General features: G+C 31.6%; 1 protein-coding gene across 1 annotated transcript in view; it reads right to left on the bottom strand.

Moving 5' to 3' along the window:
• LOC134724518 (cGMP-dependent protein kinase 1-like) overlaps positions 1-23,092 on the bottom strand; it is a 105,371-nt gene extending 82,279 nt beyond the window's left edge. The window contains exon 1 of the mRNA XM_063587588.1: positions 22,499-23,092. Within this exon, the coding sequence (XP_063443658.1) occupies positions 22,499-22,851 (353 nt within the window). The 5' untranslated portion in view covers positions 22,852-23,092. The remainder of the gene's footprint in view (positions 1-22,498) is intronic.
• Between the last annotated feature and the right edge of the window lie 1,036 nt (positions 23,093-24,128).

Genomic DNA, 24,128 nt, shown 5'->3' with positions numbered 1-24,128 from the left:
TTTTGGCCCCTAATTCCTAAAATGTTGGGACCAAAACTCCCAAAATCAATACCAGCCTTCCTTTTATGGTCATAAACCTTGTGTTAAAATTTCATAGATTTCTATTCACTTTTACTAAAGTTAGAGTGCGAAAACTAAAAGTATTCGGACGACGACGACGACGCCAACGTGATAGCAATATACGACGAAATTTTTTTCAAAATTTGCGGTCGTATAAAAATTGGAGAGACAAGGCAATTGTAAGTATTTTATTCAATTAACCTATACATGTAGTTGTTCTGTGAATTCAAAGGTCAAATTCGCCTTTTTAGTTGCAAAGGGACGTTTTAGATTGCATGCGTTTTTCTATACTTCACATCTACGATGTATGCGTACGGATCACAATCAATTAGATACGTCTACTAAATGCTAATAATTTCCAATAAAACGTCTTAGTAGTTCGTTTATTTTGGATTCGACAAGATTTCTTGCAATGCCTATACAGACGAATGATAGACATAGTATGTAAAAAGCGTAATGCCAAGGAATTTACTTTTAATCCATCATATTCTATTTTTCGTATTCAATCACTTATTTCATCATTTTTATATACTTTCATAATTGAAAAAGATGTATATTGATAATTGCCTTTATTACTTTTATTAGATTGATTACTACTGAAAATCTTGTTATTATGACTAGAATTGAAACTATTTCTGTTGTAATTTAAAGTAATGAAGGTAATTAAAAGTAAATTGAAAAAAACTTGCAACAGCCTCGTTGTGAATCAAAATAGGTTTACTGATATCATAGGATAAAGTTTCTTATTTTTAGGCTGAATACAATGCCAGCATCTTAACGTGTTATGACAAAGAAACATGACGCTTAAAACAAATATTATCGTATGATAATCATGAGTTTGTAAATATAGGATTATGCTGTAATAATGTTTTTGTTGTTGTTGATTTGTTTTGTTTTCTTTTTTTCAGTCATTTGCTCTCTCAGAAATCCCGGTATGCTCCTTGTAGTTGTTTTTCTTGAATTCATAACTTACTTTAAAATAACAAACTATACATGTAATGTTTGTTATTCTTCTGTTAAAACTCCGATTGATTGTTATTACTCCGCCCCTACTATTCCCCGTTTATTTGTGTGAAATATTTGCTTTATGGAAACCTTCCCCATTTTTTTTTATAACAAAGTTGTAATCTCTAAACAGTAAGATTTTGTATTTAAGATGTTGAACTTCTTCTAGCCATAGCTAGCTTTGTCATCATTTAACAGTGGCTCCTTGGAAAACGTGTGTTAAAAATTTTATTTCAGTATATTTTTCGTTTCATATCCTTAAACTACTAGCTGCGGGTTCAAGTTGGCTTCACAGAATAAAACAAGGCACTGACACAACTGAAATATTTGCCTACAACTTGCAAAACAAAATCTGAGATAATTTTCTGCTGAATAATTCTAAGAGCAGTCAGATATTAAGTTATTCAACACATTTGTCATCAGTTCCCATGTACTAGTAAACTTGGAAGCTTTTATTTTTGTTTTTCATTTTATTAAGGTAATCTTATCGAGGAGCCATCAAGTACACACTTTTCTAAGCTTATAAGGCATACAGCAGAACCGTTTGTTTTCTTTTAGTGTTAAGAACATCTGAACTCATTCCAAGATAGTCGAGGAGAAAGTTATATTTAATTTTCGAGCGGAAGAGAGACGACAGATGGTGCTAAAGCCAATTCTAGAGTCGAAATGTTATGGAAAACATCAGTATAAAATCTCAATTTGAAAAATAAAAAAAAACTTCAACATTTCTTGCTAATTACTGTAATAAATGTTAGTATAGATAAAATGTTTCACAGAAATTATGTTCTGTACGTTAGTGCATCATTATCTACAGCTTCCTATAAAACACATAGCATGGCATCTATAATTATTAAGATTAATGAAGTGGATAATTGTTCTACTCTGTTTCTATCTATATTGATACCAGGGTCGTACAAGATAATAACAGCATATCTGGTTTTCAACAGCAATCAAGGTACTTTCTTGATTTTTTCTGCTTGTTCGTTCGGTACAAAACAAATGAACTTACAGCGGTATATACTATGAATGCATTTCTGTTGCAAAGCAATACTTCTCCCCCTTAATCAACACAACCTTTTTTTCTTATAGCAATTATAATTCATAACTCAATCCCCGTTAATTTACTTGACATTTTGGTTTTATTGTAACCTTGAATATGCAAAAAATACTTGCTACTAGACGTTAAGCGAAAAAAACCCAAGCAAATGTAAATAACTATTTTTAACGGTCGTTTTCTATTTTTTAGGGGATATGGTGGTTATGTATTTCAACCTTTTTGGGGATAACACGTCTCGTAAAGCTGGAGATAAAAAAAAAGTCAAATGCGATATGAAAAAAAAACCGGGTCTTTGCATCAAAAAGTAGAATCGACAAAACGAGTATTCTCTGAAAACAGCTATTGTTGGAAAAGCATTTGAACAACTTAAAACTTGTTCTACAATATGCATATACTACACAGTGTAGTGGAAAGACTAATAGCAACGATAAATTTCAGATAATGTTATTGTTCGCATGACAATTCTAATATTTGGATGACCAACAATGAAAATATATTTGCTATCGTATTTCCCCACAAAGAGAGTAGCGGTCATCTGGTTTCAGGACAAATTTGTTTGCATCTTTTATCTATAAAAATGACATCGGTAAATTATTATTCCAAACCAACCCATCATGAAGGTAAGAGTTGGGGAGCAACCATTTATCTTAAAAACGGAGCTATGGGTTTTTTCTGAGTTAGAAAACTTTTATTTAGTTTTTTGACGATCATAGTCATAAATTGAAATAAACCCACAACGCCATGGTAAAAAATTAAAGACATGGGAAAAAATTTCGATTTTTTTCATCGGCTTGATTGGGGATTAGAAGATTCTTTTAGGAAAAAACCATAACCCCCTATTTGAAGTTAAATGGTCGTCCTCTATAAAAGTCCAGCCGATAATCGACATGTAAACAAAAGTTTGAAGCCTCCTGCTATGTAATCGTAGCTAAAGTGTTTACTGTAGTGATAAATCCTTGTAAACTGACAATAAAAAACAGACAAAATACACAACTTTGATCTCGTCAAATACACGCGACCTTCCGTCTCTATTTAAACTTCAATCACTTCAAATATGGAATACTCAATAAAAGAGGTCAATTGATTTTTAGTTTAATGACATTTTTATAATAGCATTCAACTATTTATATTGAAGTAGACATACTTTTAAATGTTAGATCACAGCGATTTACTTGTAAATTATTTAGTATTTATAGCGTGATTTTAATTTTCTTAACACAGATTTAGTGTTTATATTCTTACGGTTTATGTCAAGATTACATGCCCTTTAGAAATCTACCCGTCCCTAACAGAAAGCATTGAAAGAGTGATGTAAGACTCAAGAAGATTTTATTTATTCCCCAAAAAAAAGACTTAATTTAAAATATTGCACTTAGAAATTTGACAGATCGAACACCCTACTGGATTAGTGTGTGTATACCTTATAACGTTGATCTGACATACCGAAATATTGCCCCATAATACTATCTCTCGAAGATTTTATTTTCTGTTTGTCTCATATAAATCCCTATAAACTATGTAGGCATGAAAAGATCCGGTTTGAGTTCAAATGAAACAACACTCAATCCAAGTCACAATGTGCTAAAGTAAAAATTATTATGTGACCATTTTACTTAAAAAATGTATGCGCATTCTAGTTAAATATATAAGATTCATTTCTCTGCTTTCGTTATACTCATATTTTATATACGAGCCAGAGGCGAATCCATTAATTTTCATCAGAGGTTACTAGCTGCCTATCATGGGGTTGCTCCAGTCATGCTCCGATGATTTGTGGACTGTTGTTTTGTTTTGTTTTGTTTGTGTTTTGTTGTAGATGTTTAATGTTTTTCTTTAATGTGTTTTGTGGACTGTTGTTTTGTTTTGTTTGTATTTTGTTGTAGATGTTTAATATTTTTCTTTAAAGTGTTTTGTGGACTGTTGTTTTGTTTTGTTTGTGTTTTGTTGTAGATGTTTAATGTTTTTCTTTAAAGTGTTTTGTGGACTGTTGTTTTGTTTTGTTTGTATTTTGTTGTAGATGTTTAATGTTTTTCTTTAAAGTGTTTTGTGGACTTTTGTTTTGTTTTGTTTTGTTTGTATTTTGTTGTAGATGTTTAATGTTTTTCTTTAAAGTGTTTTGTGGACTGTTGTTTTGTTTTGTTTTATTTGTATTTTGTTGTAGATGTTTAATGTTTTTCTTTAAAGTGTTTTGTGGACTGTTGTTTTGTTTTGTTTTGTTTGTATTTTGTTGTAGATGTTTAATGTTTTTCTTTAAAGTGTTTTGTGGACTGTTGTTTTGTTTGTATTTTGTTGTAGATGCCTAATGTTTTTCTTTCAAGTGTTTTTTATGGACTGCTATTTGTCTGGCGTTTATTTTTCATCAACTTTTTGAAATACTATTAAAGGTTGTTTTTCTTTTCGATTTATCGCATTTGATAACTCCCTTGATATCTTACTATCATCGTTTTATTCTTTATAAACTATTATAAGTAAAATTATCTTCTTTAAATTGTATACTTAACATAAATCTAAATTTAATTACATTCTATAGATAGCTATGTTGTTTATTTTAAGTTACAGTATACATACCGTTGTTGCTATTTACGTTTTTGCAGTAAATGTTTCATTTGTTGAATTACAAGAATTTAAAGGGTCGAAGTCCTTAAGATGAAAAAAAGTATTGGATCTCTGTTAAGTCATCTGGCTTTATAAATGATTTGATAAATCACCCAATGTCATCACCCAAACAGTTAATTATTGTGTATGTATATTCATAGTACACTGACTAAATGGACAATACACTCCCACATCTATGTAAATAAACTATGGTCCGAAAAGTTTAGGGTCGAAACATCTACAAGGAATTATCCGAATCCACTTACACCTAATAGATCATAATAAGCGTCAATAAGTTGTTCCTTCCGTTTATTTTGCGTCGTATTATTTATGTATTATTTATGGTAAGTTGTGTTGTAGGACAAATCAAAATCATTTAATTTATGGTTTCACGTAAAATATTAGTGGACATTTCCGTAGATCGAACTTAAGATCCATCTGACAAGAAAATATACATTGATGTTAAGGATGGTCGTGTTTTTGCAAGCGATATAAGTGCATGTGAAGCTATTTTAAAGCTTCCGTATTTGAATGTTTTGCAGTTGTAAGAAAAATAAAATAAAAAATAAAAACATGATTTTTCTGACATAACCGCCAAATTGAATTTAGTTGACATATATTTTAAAGTAAATGTCTGTTCTAACAAGGTATGCGATGTCGTCAAAACATACTAATTTTTCTTACTAACAAATTTAGGAAGTATAAATATGTCTGAAGCATACAACGATCAAGCTTAATATATCTTAATTAATGTGTAATGATGTCAGAAAATTGCTCGTTGTTATTATAGAAATGATTCTTTTCTTTCAGTAAGATAGATTGTTCATCTCAGGATACGAAACAACGCATACGTCATAATAATATTTACTTTACTTTTCTTTTATCATTAAGATTGAGATCAAGATGTTGAGGGAATCATGGGTATTTCGTAACTATCTTAATCTTTTTGACAGCATCTTGCCGTCATGCATCAAGAGAAAACATATGCACTTGAAACATCTTGAGAGAAGTACGAGAATTTCCAGATTCAACAATTTGATGACGTATTTATGTTTTATTCTTTAATTAAAATATGACAGAAGTAATTATCGACCTGAAGTATTTAATAAACTCCTAAAAATCTCTGGGTTGTCTTGGATTTTTTTTTACAGAACCTTCAACCAGCCCGGAGAACAAATGCGAATAAAAATAAAAACATACCAAAGAATTTGAATACCTTTGTAAAAATTTGATGCAACTTTTAAAATGCAAATTGATCTTGTTTAATGAATATATCCTGTCCATCATCCAATCAGTAAAGAAAACTTTTTTTCAAATAATGATTAACGTCATACTGACTTAAACAATACTATTTCTTTAACTTCGAAACATAGTCTTCAAGTGTGGTTCTTTTTAGTACAATGATATTCTCAGACCACTAAAAACATACAAGCACCCTGTAATAACAGCGTTTACATTTGAAACGCATCTACTACGGTCTAAACGTGTTTATGAAAGCGTTTGGGATCTAAACGGATATTACGTGAACACATTGAAAACTATTCGTTTTTAGAATTTAAAGGGGATTCAAAGTACATGATATAAAAACATATTTACACGTTGAAAAAAATACCACTTGAACACCTCAAATTGAACATTGTTATTTTATACGGAATAAACAGTGAATATAATCATACCTTGTCATTCTCCTGAAATTTTAAAGTATCTTTTCTTAAAGAACAATTAAAAAGACTTGCTCATACGAACACACGACCATACTTTCGAGGAGTTTCTGAAAACTTTTTTTTTATTAGAATGAACAATCTTTTTTTTCTATTAGAATGAACAATAAACCCTTCAAAATTATTATTTTCAGTTTTCCTCATTTATACCCACTAGATAATATCTTATCAGTATAAACATGATGTTGGACAGGGAAACAACAAGAAAAATCAGATAGATAACAACCACTGATTCTCGAGAGTAAAGAACAAGGGAGAACACCGTGTTTCCCAATTAAACTGCACTGAACGATTTATTTATAATCAATGCCCATTTTTCTAAATATATTGGTCTTTCATTTGGAAATAAATAAGAATCTGTAAACTTAATATAACGATTTGTTTCCTCCATAACTCAGTTGAGTTTTCTAAAGTACGATCTATTTCGGGTTACTACATAAATCCATTTCAGTATTATAAGCAATGCCAAATGTTCCTGCACTTGTCATCAGATAACCGAACCCAATTAACCTGTTTTGATCTCCGACTTGAGGTCCTTACACCTAACTTTGTCAGCAGTACTACCCTACCACAAACTAGTTTGGATCTTAAATTAATACTGACTTAAATGCAACTTTGGTATACGAGTCTTTTAAACATTATTAAAGGTACCTCTGATAACTATGTATGCATTGTACACGTTGTACAGAAATTCCTCTTGCATTCCTGAATGTATTATTAAATTCCTTTTATTTCGACGTATAGGCTCTCTTCCCCTATGTCAAATTAATGAAAACACGGTTATCATTGATGATTTTTAAAATTGTTCTTTTTACTTCACGACAACTCTTTAAATAAGTTTTTAAAAATCAATAAACATGCCGCAAACAAATAGATAATATTATTGGAAACTAATTGTATTACTCTTGTTTTAACATATATATTAATAACTTATGATCAAGAGAAACAATACATGAACATGCTATAACATTTACAAGCTGTTGTATCACTAAAACATCAAATACTAAAAGTTTTTTCAAAACATGAAAGATCGCTTGTCAAAACTGAAATCAAATCGCTTCTTTACGAGGTGAAAAAGTTATAGAAACTTTTCGAAAAACAAATAGTAAGTATACCAAGTTCTTTCAGTTATTATCACAAGAGGCGATAACATTCATAATTACACGATTTATTGCATTCGGCAAACTAAAACATTCAATGAAATCGATCCTTATTTGACCATATCAGGTGCCAATGGTAGCGAAACTATAATACATTTAGCTAAAAACCAAAGGTCGGGAACGACATGAAAGACGTCCGGATTATCTAGATTTATGTGTAAAATATTTACACAAGTAGTTATTAAACGGCAATTTATTAGAAAATGAAATGAATTTCTTTCGTTATTAATGTATATATTATGAGCGACATTATTAGGTTTTGGTACATTATGATATACTGCAAATACCGTTTCAAAGAGAAATGGACCGAAGTGTATATAATTAAATAACAAATCTGTTGTTGTGCACAGACTGTTTATGTTTTGCAGCTTTCTGAATTTCCCATGCAATTAGCAAAGGCACCTACGATATAATCTCTTCTAAATGGTTTACTGGCTTTCAGCAATAGTGTTCATTCCGTTTCAGTTCCAGATTATGCTTTGAGTGGGCTTTTGAACTAGTCATCAACGTTTTCGGAGATCAGTTATGACACAAATATTTCGTAACCAGAGGCAGATTTAAGGGAGAGGGCTCATGTGGTTAAGCCCCCCTTTTTGTGTGAAAAAATGGGTTAATTATATTAATCACTGTAGCATGACTAGAGCTGGCCCCTCTTTCTGGATTCACCAAGGGTAACAATTAATCAAATTTTAATAATATAGTGATCACTATAGGTGAAATATGGTCACCAAGTACCCCCTTTTTTTAACATCATGGAAAAAAACTGGTGACTGTTATTTTCAAAATTTAACACCATGACGTAGCTTAAATTAATAAGAGCCCATCTTCAATTTTTTTGATATGAGGTAATTCGTGTCAGAGCTGTCCCTCCTAGCACTGTCTGACATGCACTGTTCTATTTCATATCAAAGATGCAACGTCATTGTACTTAGTGAATAAAAAATGAACAAAGATCTTTATCGTAATTTTGTAAAATGAGAAAATAAAAAAAGTATCCTATGTATTTAACAATCAATTCCCTGTAGCTTTTCACCACATGCACACCTGCAGAATGTATACTTCTGAGTTAATGAACCACTTTAGGACAATGTTTAATTTAAACCTTTTAAAACTGCAAGTAATACATTGTATCTGTTTCGTTTTTGATCTTGTCAAATTTTAAATGAATATTTGTTAAAGTATCAATAACAATATTAAAATTCTATTATCAAAAGAGATAAAACGAAATTTTGTTGATACTGATACCAAATTTTCAATTAAATATGAAACCAAGTGGTTTTATTCTTAGCAGATTTGTATCCTACTGACAAGTAACTTTATGTTTAGGAGAATGAATAATACACCAACTAAATTGTATATGTAAGTGTGATGAAGGTAGTAGGGAAAAGTTTAATTAACAAATAGAAGCATGTAGAGATATGCGGAGCGAGAATAACTTCAAAAGAATTTTGGGAGAAATCTTCATCAGTTTTGCTAATCCGGAGCGAACCTTTTAATACTCAATTTCCTGTACGAATTGACAACTTCAATATTTTGCCCCTGTGAGTAAAACAAATCGGGTAAAAAGCCCTTCCTCCTTGTGTGGTCAAATTCGCTTTCCACACACTAACACTACCCAATGATGTTAAACTACATCTATGCACTACCCTACAGATACGAAATGATAGTCTGTTCAATTTTATGCTCGACATATAAGCGATTACTTCTTGGTGTACTGATATGAAAACCAGACCATGAGAATTATACTTACAGATAGTATACAAAAGATTTTTAAAAATCATTTTCACTTTAAATATTTAAATATTATGCGGACACTAAATCAAATGCACTTTACTGTCAAAAAGTGCACTTTTAGACTTAATTGGATAATACATTGTGTACTGTTTAATAATTCGTAAATATCAATATGAATTTAGAATATCATTATAGAATATCATCAATATCAAATTATCATTAACAAGTATTCTGCCCGCTGACATCAAATAAAAGGAGATATGGGTATACGTCAGCGCCACCCATGCAAAGGAAATACTTATATACTACTATCAGACTATAGTATCGTTATCTGTTCTTTACTGTTTGGATTAAGTAACTATATTTATGTTTTGCTAAGCAGTATGTTTTAAAAGTCCAACACACTGGAATGACTACAGGGCAGAGCGAGGTTTGCAACACGATTGATAGAGATAAAATTATGACTCTACTTTCTTTAATTTAGAAACTATATTCCAGATATCATCAATATTATAATCATTAATAATAGGATCTTTAGATGCTATGACCAAAGGACTTGATAAAATTCTTAATCTTAACACGTTCACTATGATTGAATTTGATTGATAAAAATCCGGATCTGCATCGTTTACTCAAGTTATGTAAGGAAACCACAAAACTGCAGTGGGAATTCTCCCCTTAATCTCTGCACCAATGAGTTTAGAATTGTGATACAACTCTCTTTGAAAGTAGATAAATACAAACGTTCACTGTACGAAGGGGGAACTTTTTAAAATGATTATTTGAGTATCTTTCGGCTACATTTCTATGACATATATTAACTCCTCTATGTAATTTAAACGAAGAATGTATGTTGGAATGTTTCGCTTAAAGCAAGATAATTAATAATCGTGTAATGAAGCAATTTCCAGTCAATTTGAAATCAATTAACAAAATAAATTATATTAATATCTATTAAATCCGTATTATAAAAGTTATGTTCTAAATTGACCAATTACTAACGGGGTTTGGGAAATGAATCAGAATACTCTCAGGGACTGAAACAGTGTTTATGGTGTTCTTTCGGGTTTTGTGAATATTGATGCCTTAATCGTATTGCTAGACTTAAATCTTACATGTGACCTTCACCTTACAAAAATGTTTCTCATAAACAGAAACGCATAACTGTGACTATGTTTGACGAAGATTAACAACTAGAATAGAAACAGATTGATTGATTGATTGATTGATTATTGGTTGCTTAACGTCCAGCGGTGAATAGAAATCGTAGATGTCTACAAGCTTCCTTTGCATTGTGAGGCCTTGAACTTGTGCCTTCAAATCAGTCAACATATTTTTTTTGAATCTCTATATGGTCATGCATGGATATTACGTATTTGATTGAACGCGATATTGAGGGCTCGATGATGCCTACATTTTTAAATCTCCGAACTATAGTTGTGACCTTTACCTTTGACCCCTAACATAAGAACACGAATAGTTCATGGTCGTCTCGTGTACACGTTTTGGCGCCAAAAGGATACGGTGCATATAAGAGTGATACGAATGAAATAAAGTTTGTACATTGAACTAAGAATTACCAATATATGTTTCGTTTCTTACAAAATACGGTAATCATTGCTTAAAACGTGTATACAAAAAAAAAACAAGATGCATTGCGTTATACTATACATTTTCATGACCTTTTATATGTTCGATGTAAATCAAATACATTGTATACCCTCTATAAAATTTCTTGGCATCCTTTAATTTGCCACATGCAATGTTTTCAAATACATCTTGCAATAAATAGACTAAAAAAAGATGTTTTGGGGGTATTAATTGTTCTTTACGATCATTAGCGCTCCTAAGAACGCACAATTTTCTTTTGTCTGTTATCATGATATGATATGATAACGAACTGTTTTTTCTTTCTTTCATAAATTATTGTGTTTTTCTTTTTCTTCATATAAGTTGTAATTGGTGCACTTAACATCTATTTATTTACTTTTTAAACCATGTCATTGACATGACAAGCGGAAATACAAGTTGTATAAGAATTTCATTAATGTTGTTTTGTCTCTAGATGCAATAAAAACGTGTATTAATAAATCTGTCATTTAAGATTTTTAATAATATCAATTCATTTGCATATGTGCTACTCAAACAGTCATTCCCTACTATCCTTGGAAATTGAAATGTTTCTATATTTAGCATCATGATCTCAAACATGTAGTGTGGTAGGCTTGCACCATGTTAAATTTGAATATCAAGTTATAATTACTCTTCAGTAATTTAAAAGGAATGACCAAAAGAGGAGAATTTGTCTAAAAAAATGAGAGAGCAACCAAACCACACCAAAAATTAAAGTTAATGTCAAGGTCGACATATGCATCAGGTCAAGTACAATATCACATGCTGTTTATCACTCTGAGTCATAGTGAATTAAGCAGAAACTACTAACAATGACATTATGTGTCGTCATTACCAAATTTCCTAAGTGACAATAAGCACTAAATAAAATACAAAAGAAAACCACTGACGGTTCATGATTTGAGACAGACAAACGAACATATACAGAAGGGTTTAACTATGACAAACACACAATCATGCGACAAGGTTTAACCATGACTGGCAAATGGACATTGTGAAGAATTAAACCATGAAAGACACATAAATAAGAGTCCGAGTTCAACCATTTTATACACATGGTCTGTGCGTTCCTTTAGGTTCCAACTGAATGCAGGAAAGCTTTCCAAAACACATAACATTCACTATGTTTTATATTTAATAAAGTATGCATGCTTGATTCGTTTTTAGCTTCACTGGTTGCATTGGCGGATCCAAAAAAGGGGGGGGGGGGTCCGGGGGTTGGAACCCCTAATTTTTTTGGACGATCAATGCATTTGAATGGGAGCATATAGTTGATCCCCCTCTTTACTCTGGATTGGGACCCCCCTTTTAAAATGGCTGGATCCGCCACTGGGTTGTATATTACTGCTTTTAGACTGGTGGTCTTTGATAGTGTAATACCTACGGATCAAACACTTTGGCGATGGCACATGTATTATAAACTTCTTTATATCCCCATCTTTTTTCACATCTCCAAGTTTTGTGCGTTCCTAGCAGAGTACACCCGGAAATGCACTTCAAACTTGTCGAATTTCGGTTTACATTTCTCAATTCAAGTCATTTGATACTTTTTGATACTTTAATCGTTAAATGCACTATATCCTGCTTGTAGTGACAACACTCTATAAACTGACCTTCAGTAGGCACACTTTGTTAATCGTGCTCTAAGATTTATCTCGAGATAGAAAAAACGTGAACTAATTTCATGGAGGTTCAGTTTGTATCAGTACAAGCGACCACGTAACAATCTCGTGCCGACAACACCAAAGAAGTCCGGTTTAGTACATGTATATAATGTGCAAAATGGAATATAGTCAAAAGGTGCAAACAGTTCAAACGAAATCTTGAAATACCTACATAAATAGATCCCCTGGCGATTGTTCCTGATAAGATTAACTTATATACTTTATTAGGCTTTTAGTATTAGAATTATTTTGAAAAGAAAGATATGGGGTCAATCCAGATGAAAGAATATTGTGTTGAAAGTACATTTACCAAATAACTTTATTACAAAAGACAGCACAACTGTCGTTACACACTTATCTTCCAACGGTTCATACGAAACTTTTCTTGGTTTTGGGGGATTTTTTTTATCGATGCTCAGCGTCCATGCAGTGACAAACAAAAATTGCATCATGCATTTTCAAGACGTATTATGGTAAAAGCATGTTTTTATTTGAAAGCATATTGATTTTAAGGAACTGGAAAGAGGTTTTATCGAGAGAAAGAGGAGTACTTTTGACGATCTTTTGGCAACTATTTGAGAAGTCGCGAGTTTTAAGCACAAAACAGTTCTTTATGTAAACTTATAGTTCACGGATAAAGATTTGTTTAATTTGTTCTTTTTCTCGTTCCCCTATTTTTATATAAGATTAGACCCTTGGTTTTACTGTTTGAATTGTTTTACACTAGTCATTTTGTGGATATTTGAGCTTGTTTTCTGGTGTGAACCAAGGCTCTGTGTTTAGGGCCTTTCTTTGAACTTTAATTGTTAACTTTTTATACGTTGAGACTTGGATGGAAAGTAGTCTCATTTTCACTCATACCACATCTTCATATTTATACATATGCAACAGACAGGCCACTTCAACAATTATGATTTATTTACATACCTAAGTACTTAAGGCTGGCAACTTTCAGTGGCGGATCCAGCCATTTTAAAAAAGGGGGTCCTAACCCAGGACAAAAAGTGGGGGGGGGGTCCAATTACATGTCCCCATTCAAATGCATTGATCGTCCAAAAAAAGGGGGTTCCAACCCCCGGAACCCTCCCTCTGGATCCGCGCCTGCAACTTTAACAATATTTGGTTAATAAACTAAATGCTACAGACAGGCAACTTAAGCAAGTATTTGTAAATATAATTTAAGTTTTTAGCAAGGATTTGTAAATAAACTATATAAATTAAACAAACCAAATAAGACCCGATAATGTGTTTATCAATCATTACACAAGTTTTGTGTAATTTTATTTAGATTTATTTGTTCCGTTTAAACATATTAATATTTGTTCACAAGTTTAGTGATTTTAATTATATCACACATTCGCTCCTTTTCAATGAAATGAGTTACAAGTGGTACATCAGTATCGTATGTAAATCACAGGAAACACTATAGTAACATTTAACGTATACTTTTCCTCCAGAAACTTAGTATTCCTAGAATTTGGTATTTTAGGTCATTAATAACTTGACATCATGTCAATGTCTGACCCAATATAATCCTTCATCGTAAATTTGTTTTAAAAATAAAAAATGTCAAAAAATGTCCAACCACTTTCTTTAAACCACTTTTCCAAAGGTATAAATCAAACCACTAAAACACCAGACATAAAAAAAAAACAACAATAATACATCACATTAAGGCTGATATAGTTCGACTGATGTTTAGGTTTTTGTTTGTTTTGTGTTTATTTGATTCATTGAAAATTCAAAATTAACTTATTTTGTATGAAGTTGACCAGAAAAGGGAAAGATAAAATATGATAATTGTGTTAGATCGATGTATTCTTGCAGGTGCGACCAAAATTATGCGAATTCTCCGCAGACAATAGTCATCAAGTTTGAACAAAAATCTAGTTTTTGGTAACTTGTTTTGAAATGTTTAACTTACACAATACTTATATATATAAGTGTGTACGTCATCACGCTATAATATAGGAAAAAAAACATGTTGTTATCATCTTAAGTTTCAAACCACAACATGAAGATTTTATTGACCAAATACTACTACATGTACTAATAATTAATTAATTGATATCTCTGTTCATGGTAACATCCTATAGTTTCCGTTACGGTTAGTTTCCTGTATGTTCATTTCTAAATATGCATGTAACATGCACATTATGACGAAATACAAAGTTTAAATAACAACCTCTCGCCCTCTTCGGAGCAACGTTAGCGTGACTGTCACTCCCTCCCCTTCCCTCAAAACATATCCCTCATTACACCTTTAGTAAGTTATATGTTTTTAAAAGGCGTGAAATCTTTGAACCAATATACATCGTTTACGTCAAAATGATATTAGATTATCAATTTTAATTTTAATTTCGTAACAACGGTATTTTGCACCCCATGTAACTAGATAAAAAAAATAGTTCAGTTCACATATCATTTATCAATATTACACTCGTGGATATCTTTATTATAAAATAAGTAGTTGATATGTTTGTTTAGTATCGAATAGAGAATCTACCAACACGAATATTTAAGATACCACCGCGGTTATAGTTTTGAAAGAAGCAGAGTTTGTTAATTCGTATAGGCCCAAGATCAGGCAAACTACAAAAGTATGTATGTTCAAGATTCCAATACATTAAAAGTGCAAACCAGAAATTGTTGAAGTGTGTATGCAGACATATAAATTAGTGTTCTTTGTAATCTGATAAAAAAAGGTTGATAGATATTCAGAGTTAAACGATTAAACGCATTATTGGAACACATAGAACATCAAACCAACTTAAAATTATCGGTTCGAAATAGAACACCAAACCAACCAATTTATCGATTAGCATAGAACACCAAAACCAACCAATTTATCGATAAGCATAGAACATCTAACCAAATAAATTATCGGTTCGCATAGAACATAAAACCAACAAAATTATCGGTTCGCATAGAACATGAAACCAACCAATTTATCGATTAGCATAGAACACCAAACCAAATAAATTATCGATTTCCAAAGAACACCACATCTACAAATGAATCTGTTCTCATCGATCATAAAACCAACCAAATTAATTATTCGCATAGAAAGCCAAATCAATCCTGGTATCGGTTCGCATACAAAAATCAACCAACTCACGGTTGAACTATACACACTTTAGTTACTTTCTTGTTGCTTTTAAGTAGACAATACGGATGTTTCTGTTATTTCATCCATCGAAATTGAAAACTGAGCATTTGATGGCAACCCAAGTCAGGAGACGGAAATTCAGTGGTTGTCGTTTGTTTATGTGTAACATATTGGTTTTTCGTTCATTTTTTTTTTACATAAATACGGTCGTTAGTTTTCTCGTTTGAATTGTTTTACATTGTCATATCGAGTCCTTTTATAGCTGAATATGCGGCATGGGCTTTGCTCATTTTTGAAGGCCGTACAGTGGCCTATAGTTGTTAATGAATGTGTCATTTTGGTCTCTTGTTGACAGTTGTCTCATTGGCAATCATACCACATCTTTTTTTTTTTATATTTACAAAGAAAATAGTGGCCATAAAACGTACGCATTGTTCTTCTTATCTAAAGGATAACTAGATAATATTGTGTTATTAATAATCTTCGGTTGCACCATAGGATGAAGATTTGAGCATATCGGGTGCAGCAATTAACAATGGAAGGTACAATAAAAAGGAAATTCAATCGTAAACAACTTTGCAGTAGAATGATATGAAGTTGACCTATATTTCATCGGTGTCTATTTATGCTGATATACTGCAGTATTCTTGTACATGTTAATTTACATATTAATTGGACGGCGAACGAAGTTCAGTATGTTTTACCCATAATTCAAGATAAATAATAGATACACATACATATTAATGTTCATATTAGGCAGGTATAGTCTTCAGTCATTAATAATAATATACTTACTGAGAAATGTAGTATGTTTATATTGTCGCCCAACAACCAGGTATTGGGAATTATACAATTGGTAAATGTTTGATACCCATTTTGACTTATTTATGAGGGATTTGACAAATATTAATAGCAATTGATTATATATTATACCAGCTTTACAAAGTAACAATATTTATATATATCCCTTAAAAAAAATCAAGTACACCCCCTCCCCCCCCCCCCCCCCTCAATTTTGTTTTTATCCCATATCACAAAAGTAGAACGTTTAGGTATCACCTAATAGAGACAATAACATTTACCTGAAATTAGGTAGAATTTATTTCAAAATTTGGAAAATCAATTTAATCAAAACCAAAACATCCCAAAATCAACATTTTAGAAATCTAAAACAAAAAGTATAGGCTAGTGCCCTACATAACAAGGACGACAAAACTCCTGATTTTCATCAATTAATTCTTGAATGTAATACAAATTAGAACAATTCTAAAGTATGCAAATTTAGTTTTTACAATAGACGAGGCTGTACATTTCAAACTTAACAATACATGTAGGTGATGCGGTTAGCAGTGCACGATCTGAACTACGCCTTTGCATTGATCCCATATGTATGAATGTTTATTCTGAATAAACAAATGTATGAACATGTGACTGCAGGTGATACAATTTGTCGGTCTTTTTTTTAATTAATTCTAGTAAAATATATTTTAAAAGCATGACATAGCCCCGAATACATAGGGAATTTACTGTTACAAATACATGTAAATCGTACAAACAAGTTGAGAATTGCTTCTCAAAACTTATCGGTAACTATTGTGCAATCTTAATTCATTTCTTTAAGTATTATTCCTAATTAAATAGACCATAGACTTAATACCACTCCATGATAAAAAGAATTTTATCAAATAATCCAAGATAATTAGTGGTTTCATGAAGTTTTATTTACTCCGGTATCAGAAATACACCACAGAAGAGTCATTTTCTAAATGTTTATTTTAACAATTTAACAGATATAGCTTTAAATTTGTATTTACTGAGCACTTGAAATGATTCTTGTATTCAGTTTATCAAGATACTTGTAAGCACTCAGGAAAGAAAGAATGAATTGCTACCTCTTTGTATATTTCCGACCATGTAATTTAACTGATAATGATACCTACTACGATTAAGAATATGACGTTCAAACAGTTGGAAACAATTGTATGTCTGTAATAAGTCTACCAGTAACTCATAAACCTAAATAGAGTCAATTTTGTAAAGTTTCCCCTGGAGAAGTCTGACGTCTGATTACTAAACAATGTAAATCTCTCTAGGTTTGAAGGAAATGTCAAGGTAACAATTCACCAAAACATTCTAAATGTATATGAGATTCCTCTGAGTTTTTTACACCTATGTACGGTCAGTCTAAATCAATGAATGACTTTCCCTGATTTTTATTTCATGCAATTAAATTAAAGGCTGTTAAAAATTTTGTCCGCCATTCCCTCAGTCGATTTCCGTATTCTGCATGGTTGATTATCCTTCCGGAGAACCTGATATCACCTTCAGATTTTGGTATGGTACGTGTTGCTCATCTTTAGTTTTCAATGTTGTGTTTTGTGTCCTGTTGTTGTTTGTCTTTTTCGTGTTTTTAGCCATGACTTTGTCATTTTATTTCGTCTTTTGGGTTTGAATGTTCCTTTTGTGTCTTCCGCCTATCTTTTACTTTAGCATTCAACTTTTCGTCCTGAATATGACGTAATATTTACAATTGCACATTAACCAGTCAACATTCAACCATTTTTACCATTTGACTTTTAACCAAAATTGATAGGCAAAATTATTATAGAGTCGAAATTCTTATCATTCATACATCAAGCACACTTACTGTGTTGTTTATTTCATTAGCGAATTGACTATTCAAAATATCTGATGTTGAATTAGCAGCGGAATGATAGCTATTCAGATATTTTGCTTGCATATAAACAGAAAAAAAATGGTTCGACATTGCAAGTACCTTTGCACTATAAATTACAAAAGTCATTGATATTCTTGTACTTCAACGGAAAAACAACAGAATACTTAAAAATTTGAAAACAACTGGATGACCATAATAGGTGCTTGAAAGCCCTTGAAAGTCATTGAAATTGGAGGGAAAAAAAACTTGTTGCTACCACTCTCATGACTATTGTAAAATTTCATCAAATGTTTAACCTGCAGTCATTTGTATAACGTAAATAATTTTTAACTGACTTTATCCAATGAAACTAAAGCTGGGAATTTTCGAAATAAAAAAAAACGTATTTCACAGAAGCGGATTGATAAATATTTTAAGTACACTGCCACAAGGGTGACTAGTGACGAATACAAATGTACGTACATGTATCACTCATTTTGACGGCATATTTTATTTCCAAAACGGATATGAATGTTATTTTAAAGAAGAACAACAAATCCCCATATCTTAAATTTGGAGAACTATTACTGACTCATTGAAAAGTTCCTGAAATTTTACAAAACGAACCAAAAAATCTTTCAATAATAAACGCTCTAAAAAAAATCGTGTTGCATCTTAGAAATCTGAAAAGGAACTAATAACCATATACTATTTATACCTAATAAATTGTTTTTATCATGTATAACTTTAAGGTTGATTAAAATGACGCTTTTTTGCTGCGCACCTTAGAAATTTGAACAGAAACGGATCGCCATATAATAACGTATACCTCGTTAATTGTTTTTATTATGTATTTTATAACTTTAAGATTAATTAAAATATCCATGTGCTTGCTGCAACAGTTGCACAAAACCATGCACATCACCACGATGAACGACAAAGCATTCTAGATATTCGAATGAAGATATTTATAAATTGAGTTTGTATATAGTCGCTTTCATTGACAAGTGCTTGATGTAAACAAACAACCACATTTCCGCTAAACTTAACAATCTTGTTTGAAAATCATTATCCTCCGTTTTTATACAGTGTTAAAGTTTTAAATGGTTTCTTAAATCTTAATCAGTCCTAACATCTTGAGTCACAATCAGTTTAAACATTACAATCAAAATATTTGTTCACAAATTGTCAAGAGATGATGTGTTTATATACAAAAGTGACATGTATCACAGTAAAACTCCTAGACATTCAAAAACAATCGTCAGATTTGCGAATTACAGTCACAGGTCTGACTTGCTTATGATACGATGTGTAAAGCCTTCCAAATGATGCATAGTCGTTAAGGTTATTGTAAGTCTGGTAAAACATGACCTTTTATAATGTGCAGTCACTGATATTAGAGCTATGTCATGATTTCATATCAAATAGTTATACTTTGGGTTTGTTTTTAATAACTGCGACTACATATGCACTTCATCTGAGTGCAATATCTACATTTATACTTGAAATTCCTTGTTATACAGATTGCGTTATTGTTAGACCTATCTTATAAATCTCTCACTCTCTCTCTCTCTCTCTCTCTCTATCTCTCGTTTTACTGGTGGGAACAAAGGAAAACTATTGTCGACAGTAAAACAAATTGTCTCATTACATCAACGGTGTCTTTAATACTCTGGTCATGGCTCAGTTGCTAGAATATCTCGTATTTATGACTTGTGGTCAAGTTTGCGACCTATATGTATACATATTTAAGCATACCTTGACCTTATTTGGATAAGGACGGAAATGGCTCGACCTGAATTCAACTGGGGTTCCCACGGTATACATGCTTTCTCGAAAAGCTACACTTTCTCCTAAGTAGAGACTTAGAGAAAATCAACGCGATCTGGAAGTAGATGCTTAACCACTTGCCAATGAACAATGTATCCGAATGTCACTTTCCGTTACTTTTTGGGGAGAAATTACAAAGGTCACGTGATAATAAAAATGTGACCAGGGGGCGACTGATATAAATCTTGTCAAACAGAAATTAACATAGTATTACATCCTTGATGAGTATTTTATCTTCTGACCTTAAATCACCTAGTGTTACAATTATTTTATGTCAGAAGAAGATTGAGGATAAAAGGTACTAAAAGAAAATAAACACAAGTTAAATGCCTCAAATAAGTAGGGGGCGAATTTGATGTCTTCGTTATCTAGTTATACATATTATATATATATATGTAAGCCAAAACTTTTTGTTATTCTTGTATCCTTATTCGACACTTAAAAGGCCAAGGTGGAACGTTAATAACTGATAGTTATCTGTGTATCTTAAAACTCTAACTTAAGTGTATGATGCATATGTGTACTAAAACTGGATCATTTTTTTACTATATGACATATTATCCATGAATTTATAAACCATTCTACGTTCTCCAAAACATATTTTACCTATATCCAAGTCTGAAAGATGGTAAAGTACCATTTTCTGTCAGGGGTGGGAAGAAACCTTAATCAATGTAGACTTTGGAAAGTGGGTCTAGGGTCGGTACTCGTTAGAACTATAGAATTAAATACTCTTGACCAAGACTGGATAAAAATAAGTATTCTGTCCCCTTTGATTTAAAAATAATTGTAAACAAAATTTCAAATAAATATTCGCACAAAAAAAATCAAAAAAAATCGCCGACCTAGGCAATAAATAACTGCATGATACATGTATTTTGTCGACATCTGGTGACTTTTGAACTGTTACATATGTCGTATAACTGACCATTACATGACAATCAAAGGAACATCAGTCTGCGTATAATTGTTTTATCATATATTCTTTTGGAATGTTTTATCCTGTATTTGCAGATTGCTGCAATTTTAAAACACTCCGAAGTGTAACGAACAATAAAACTCTTGTTGTTCTTATTTTTTACATATACATTTCTGTTTCTATACATTTTACAACTGTGCAAATTTGTATCGATATTGATTAATTTTGAATACGTGAAATGCATTTATAAATAATGCAAATATAACATTTATTGTAAAATCGTGTAATAAATCTTCAATTCTACAACCGAAAAAAACGACGTAAAACACATCATCAATTTCAAAATTCTTCAAAACTGTTTATAAAATATTTAATTCATTCACAAAAGAATGATTGATGAATGTGAACTAATACACATACTGTATTCCTGGTTTGGTTTTGTTCATTTCATAATATTCGTGTTCAAATCAATTTTGTTGTAAATAAATTACAATTAAATCCACCACTGAAACCTAACACTGTCAAACAAAAGTGTTATGTTTGAAATTGATCAAATAATTTTCTCATTTTCTTAATAAATTTTGACAGATAAAATGTGTGTGTTGTCTTATTAGGAACGATTAAGGACATACACTATAATATCGTTACTACTAACAAGGTTGATAAGGTACAGGCCAGTCATCATGTCATTCTGATTGTTTAAAAAGAAACCATTGTTGGCAAAAAAAATAATAAAAGTACATTTATGTAAAGAAAAACAAGTCGTCCTTTTTAATTACATCAGAAAGTTGTATTTTATACACACATTGCCAAAACAAAACCGTCATTGTAATGTTTTAATGGTATACCCCCAGGCTACGCTTTGACACATTTAACATGTATATCGTCTAAGTTTTTGTGTCCATACCAGTTCGTTCTGACTTTATAATGTTTACACTTTTCTCAGACGAATTCTGCTTTGCCTTAATTCAAGGCATCACAACCACTAGCTTAAATACCTTCTACTTTTATTTCTTATACTTAACAAGTGTAAATACACGAAAGTGGTTTTTTTCTATACACTTCATTTATGTACGAATTAACAAACTATGTGTTTATACGTTAAGAGGTGGTAGGAAGAAAAGAGTAATTTTCCGTTGTTTACACATAGCCTGTCGATACAATTTGAAGAGGGTGACTGGCTAATCATCACGAGTTACGTTGTTAGTAATCATTTAAACAATAATAAACAATTTGATAATTTAACAATGAACAAGGGACTATTCCTCTTTTTTCAAATAAATGAATATTAAGAAGATGGATCTTAATTTGCGGTGACGTATCTGTGTCTTATTAATATTAAGTCTCGTAACCTACCTTGTACATTTTGAGTGCTTCTTGAAAACTTGGTTGACTAGATTTTGTACCATTTGAGGTTCAGCTGATATTCCCTGGGCCCTTTGCTTTCTAGGTCCTTTTGTAACTTGCTTAAAAGTTTGACCAAAAACACTTTGATATTTATCCAACTGACTGCGAAGTTCCTGAAGGTGTTCGTCCTTTTCGGACAGTTGTTTTTGTAATTCCATAATTTTTTCATCCTTTCCTTTAATCAGAACTTGTAAATCATGCATGGTGGTCATTTTACGATTATTATTATCCAGATCAGAGCTTCTACCGACTCTTGGCGGACTCATAGAGCCGGCTCGTACTGAATTCAATTTAAAACTCATTATACTATAAAATACACACAAACCTAATAATCACAATTAACAAACAAATTACACTTCCTTCACACCATTTTATCTATCATTCACATAATGATACACAAACAAAAATATACGAGTTTAAGTTGAAACAGACTACGATAATAGTTTCCCAGAGTACGCACAGCTGATTACAACATTGAAATATACACCGATATTTTTTTGTACGACCATATGTCACATGACCTGAAGATTACAACCAAGGGCAAGTAGTGTAAATCGAATTTGGCTTGTCTTTCATTCTTTTGGACAAATTTAATTTACCTGTGGCGTATTGTACATAAATAACCATTTAATTACACGAAAACTTTTAAATCTTCTTAAATCCAACATCACTTAAGGTTAAGGAAAAGAAATTAGTTTTGACTGCTGTCAAATCGAAATTTAATCTTAGTGATCAACTTGATCATATACTGAGAGCAGGGTTTGATAAATATTCTCCCAAGTTACCTTATTTCTCTGCAACAACGAAAATATTATTAATTCATTTTCAGCGCGCATTTCCCTCTTATCAAAACGATCCCCTAAGATTGTTTATTTCAAAGAATTGTTACAACGATCAGGGAATTAATCGTTTTCAATTTAATTCACTTTTAATTGTTTGTATCTTTATCAACGGAAATGAACGTAAGGGATGGTGTTTGAAGTTGGTAAAGTACAAACCAAACTGAGAGAATGCTTTAATACTTAGCCAAAATGAAGTTAAAGTTGATTTTTTTCAAAAAAATATTATAATTAGTATATAGGCATACGTGCACGTTTATAATTAAGACTTACACGATCTGTTCAAACTTCCCATATAAGAATAATTATACATAAAGTACTACTATATGTGATAACACATGAAAAGGGTGAGACTGGGTTGTGAAATATACATAACAAGAGTCAAAAGTTCAGCCTTATAAACGATGAAGTTAATAGGAAACAAGAAGAACACTTGGGGATGACCATTCTCTGCTATATAATCAGAAGGTTCTTCAAAGACGGTACTCTTGAAAGATTGCTTTGAAACACAGATTACCACTAGCAAAATGATTTCACCTTGGATCTCACCTTGAGACAGTCAACCAGCTGATAAAGAACGATAAAAAAAACCGGTACTAAACACAGAACACATGAACAGTACTAATTCCCTCATGACTAGGATTGAAGCTGCCAAGATATACAGTTATTAATTATAGAATTTAGAAGATTGAGCTAATTATGAATTTTATAATATTAATGAACAATTTATTATAAATATA

The sequence above is a fragment of the Mytilus trossulus genome, chromosome 7, assembly GCF_036588685.1.
Source record: "Mytilus trossulus isolate FHL-02 chromosome 7, PNRI_Mtr1.1.1.hap1, whole genome shotgun sequence".
Classification (NCBI taxonomy): domain Eukaryota; kingdom Metazoa; phylum Mollusca; class Bivalvia; order Mytilida; family Mytilidae; genus Mytilus; species Mytilus trossulus.
Note: the sequence above shows the minus strand (reverse complement) of the source record. Positions and strands in the feature narration are given on the sequence as shown.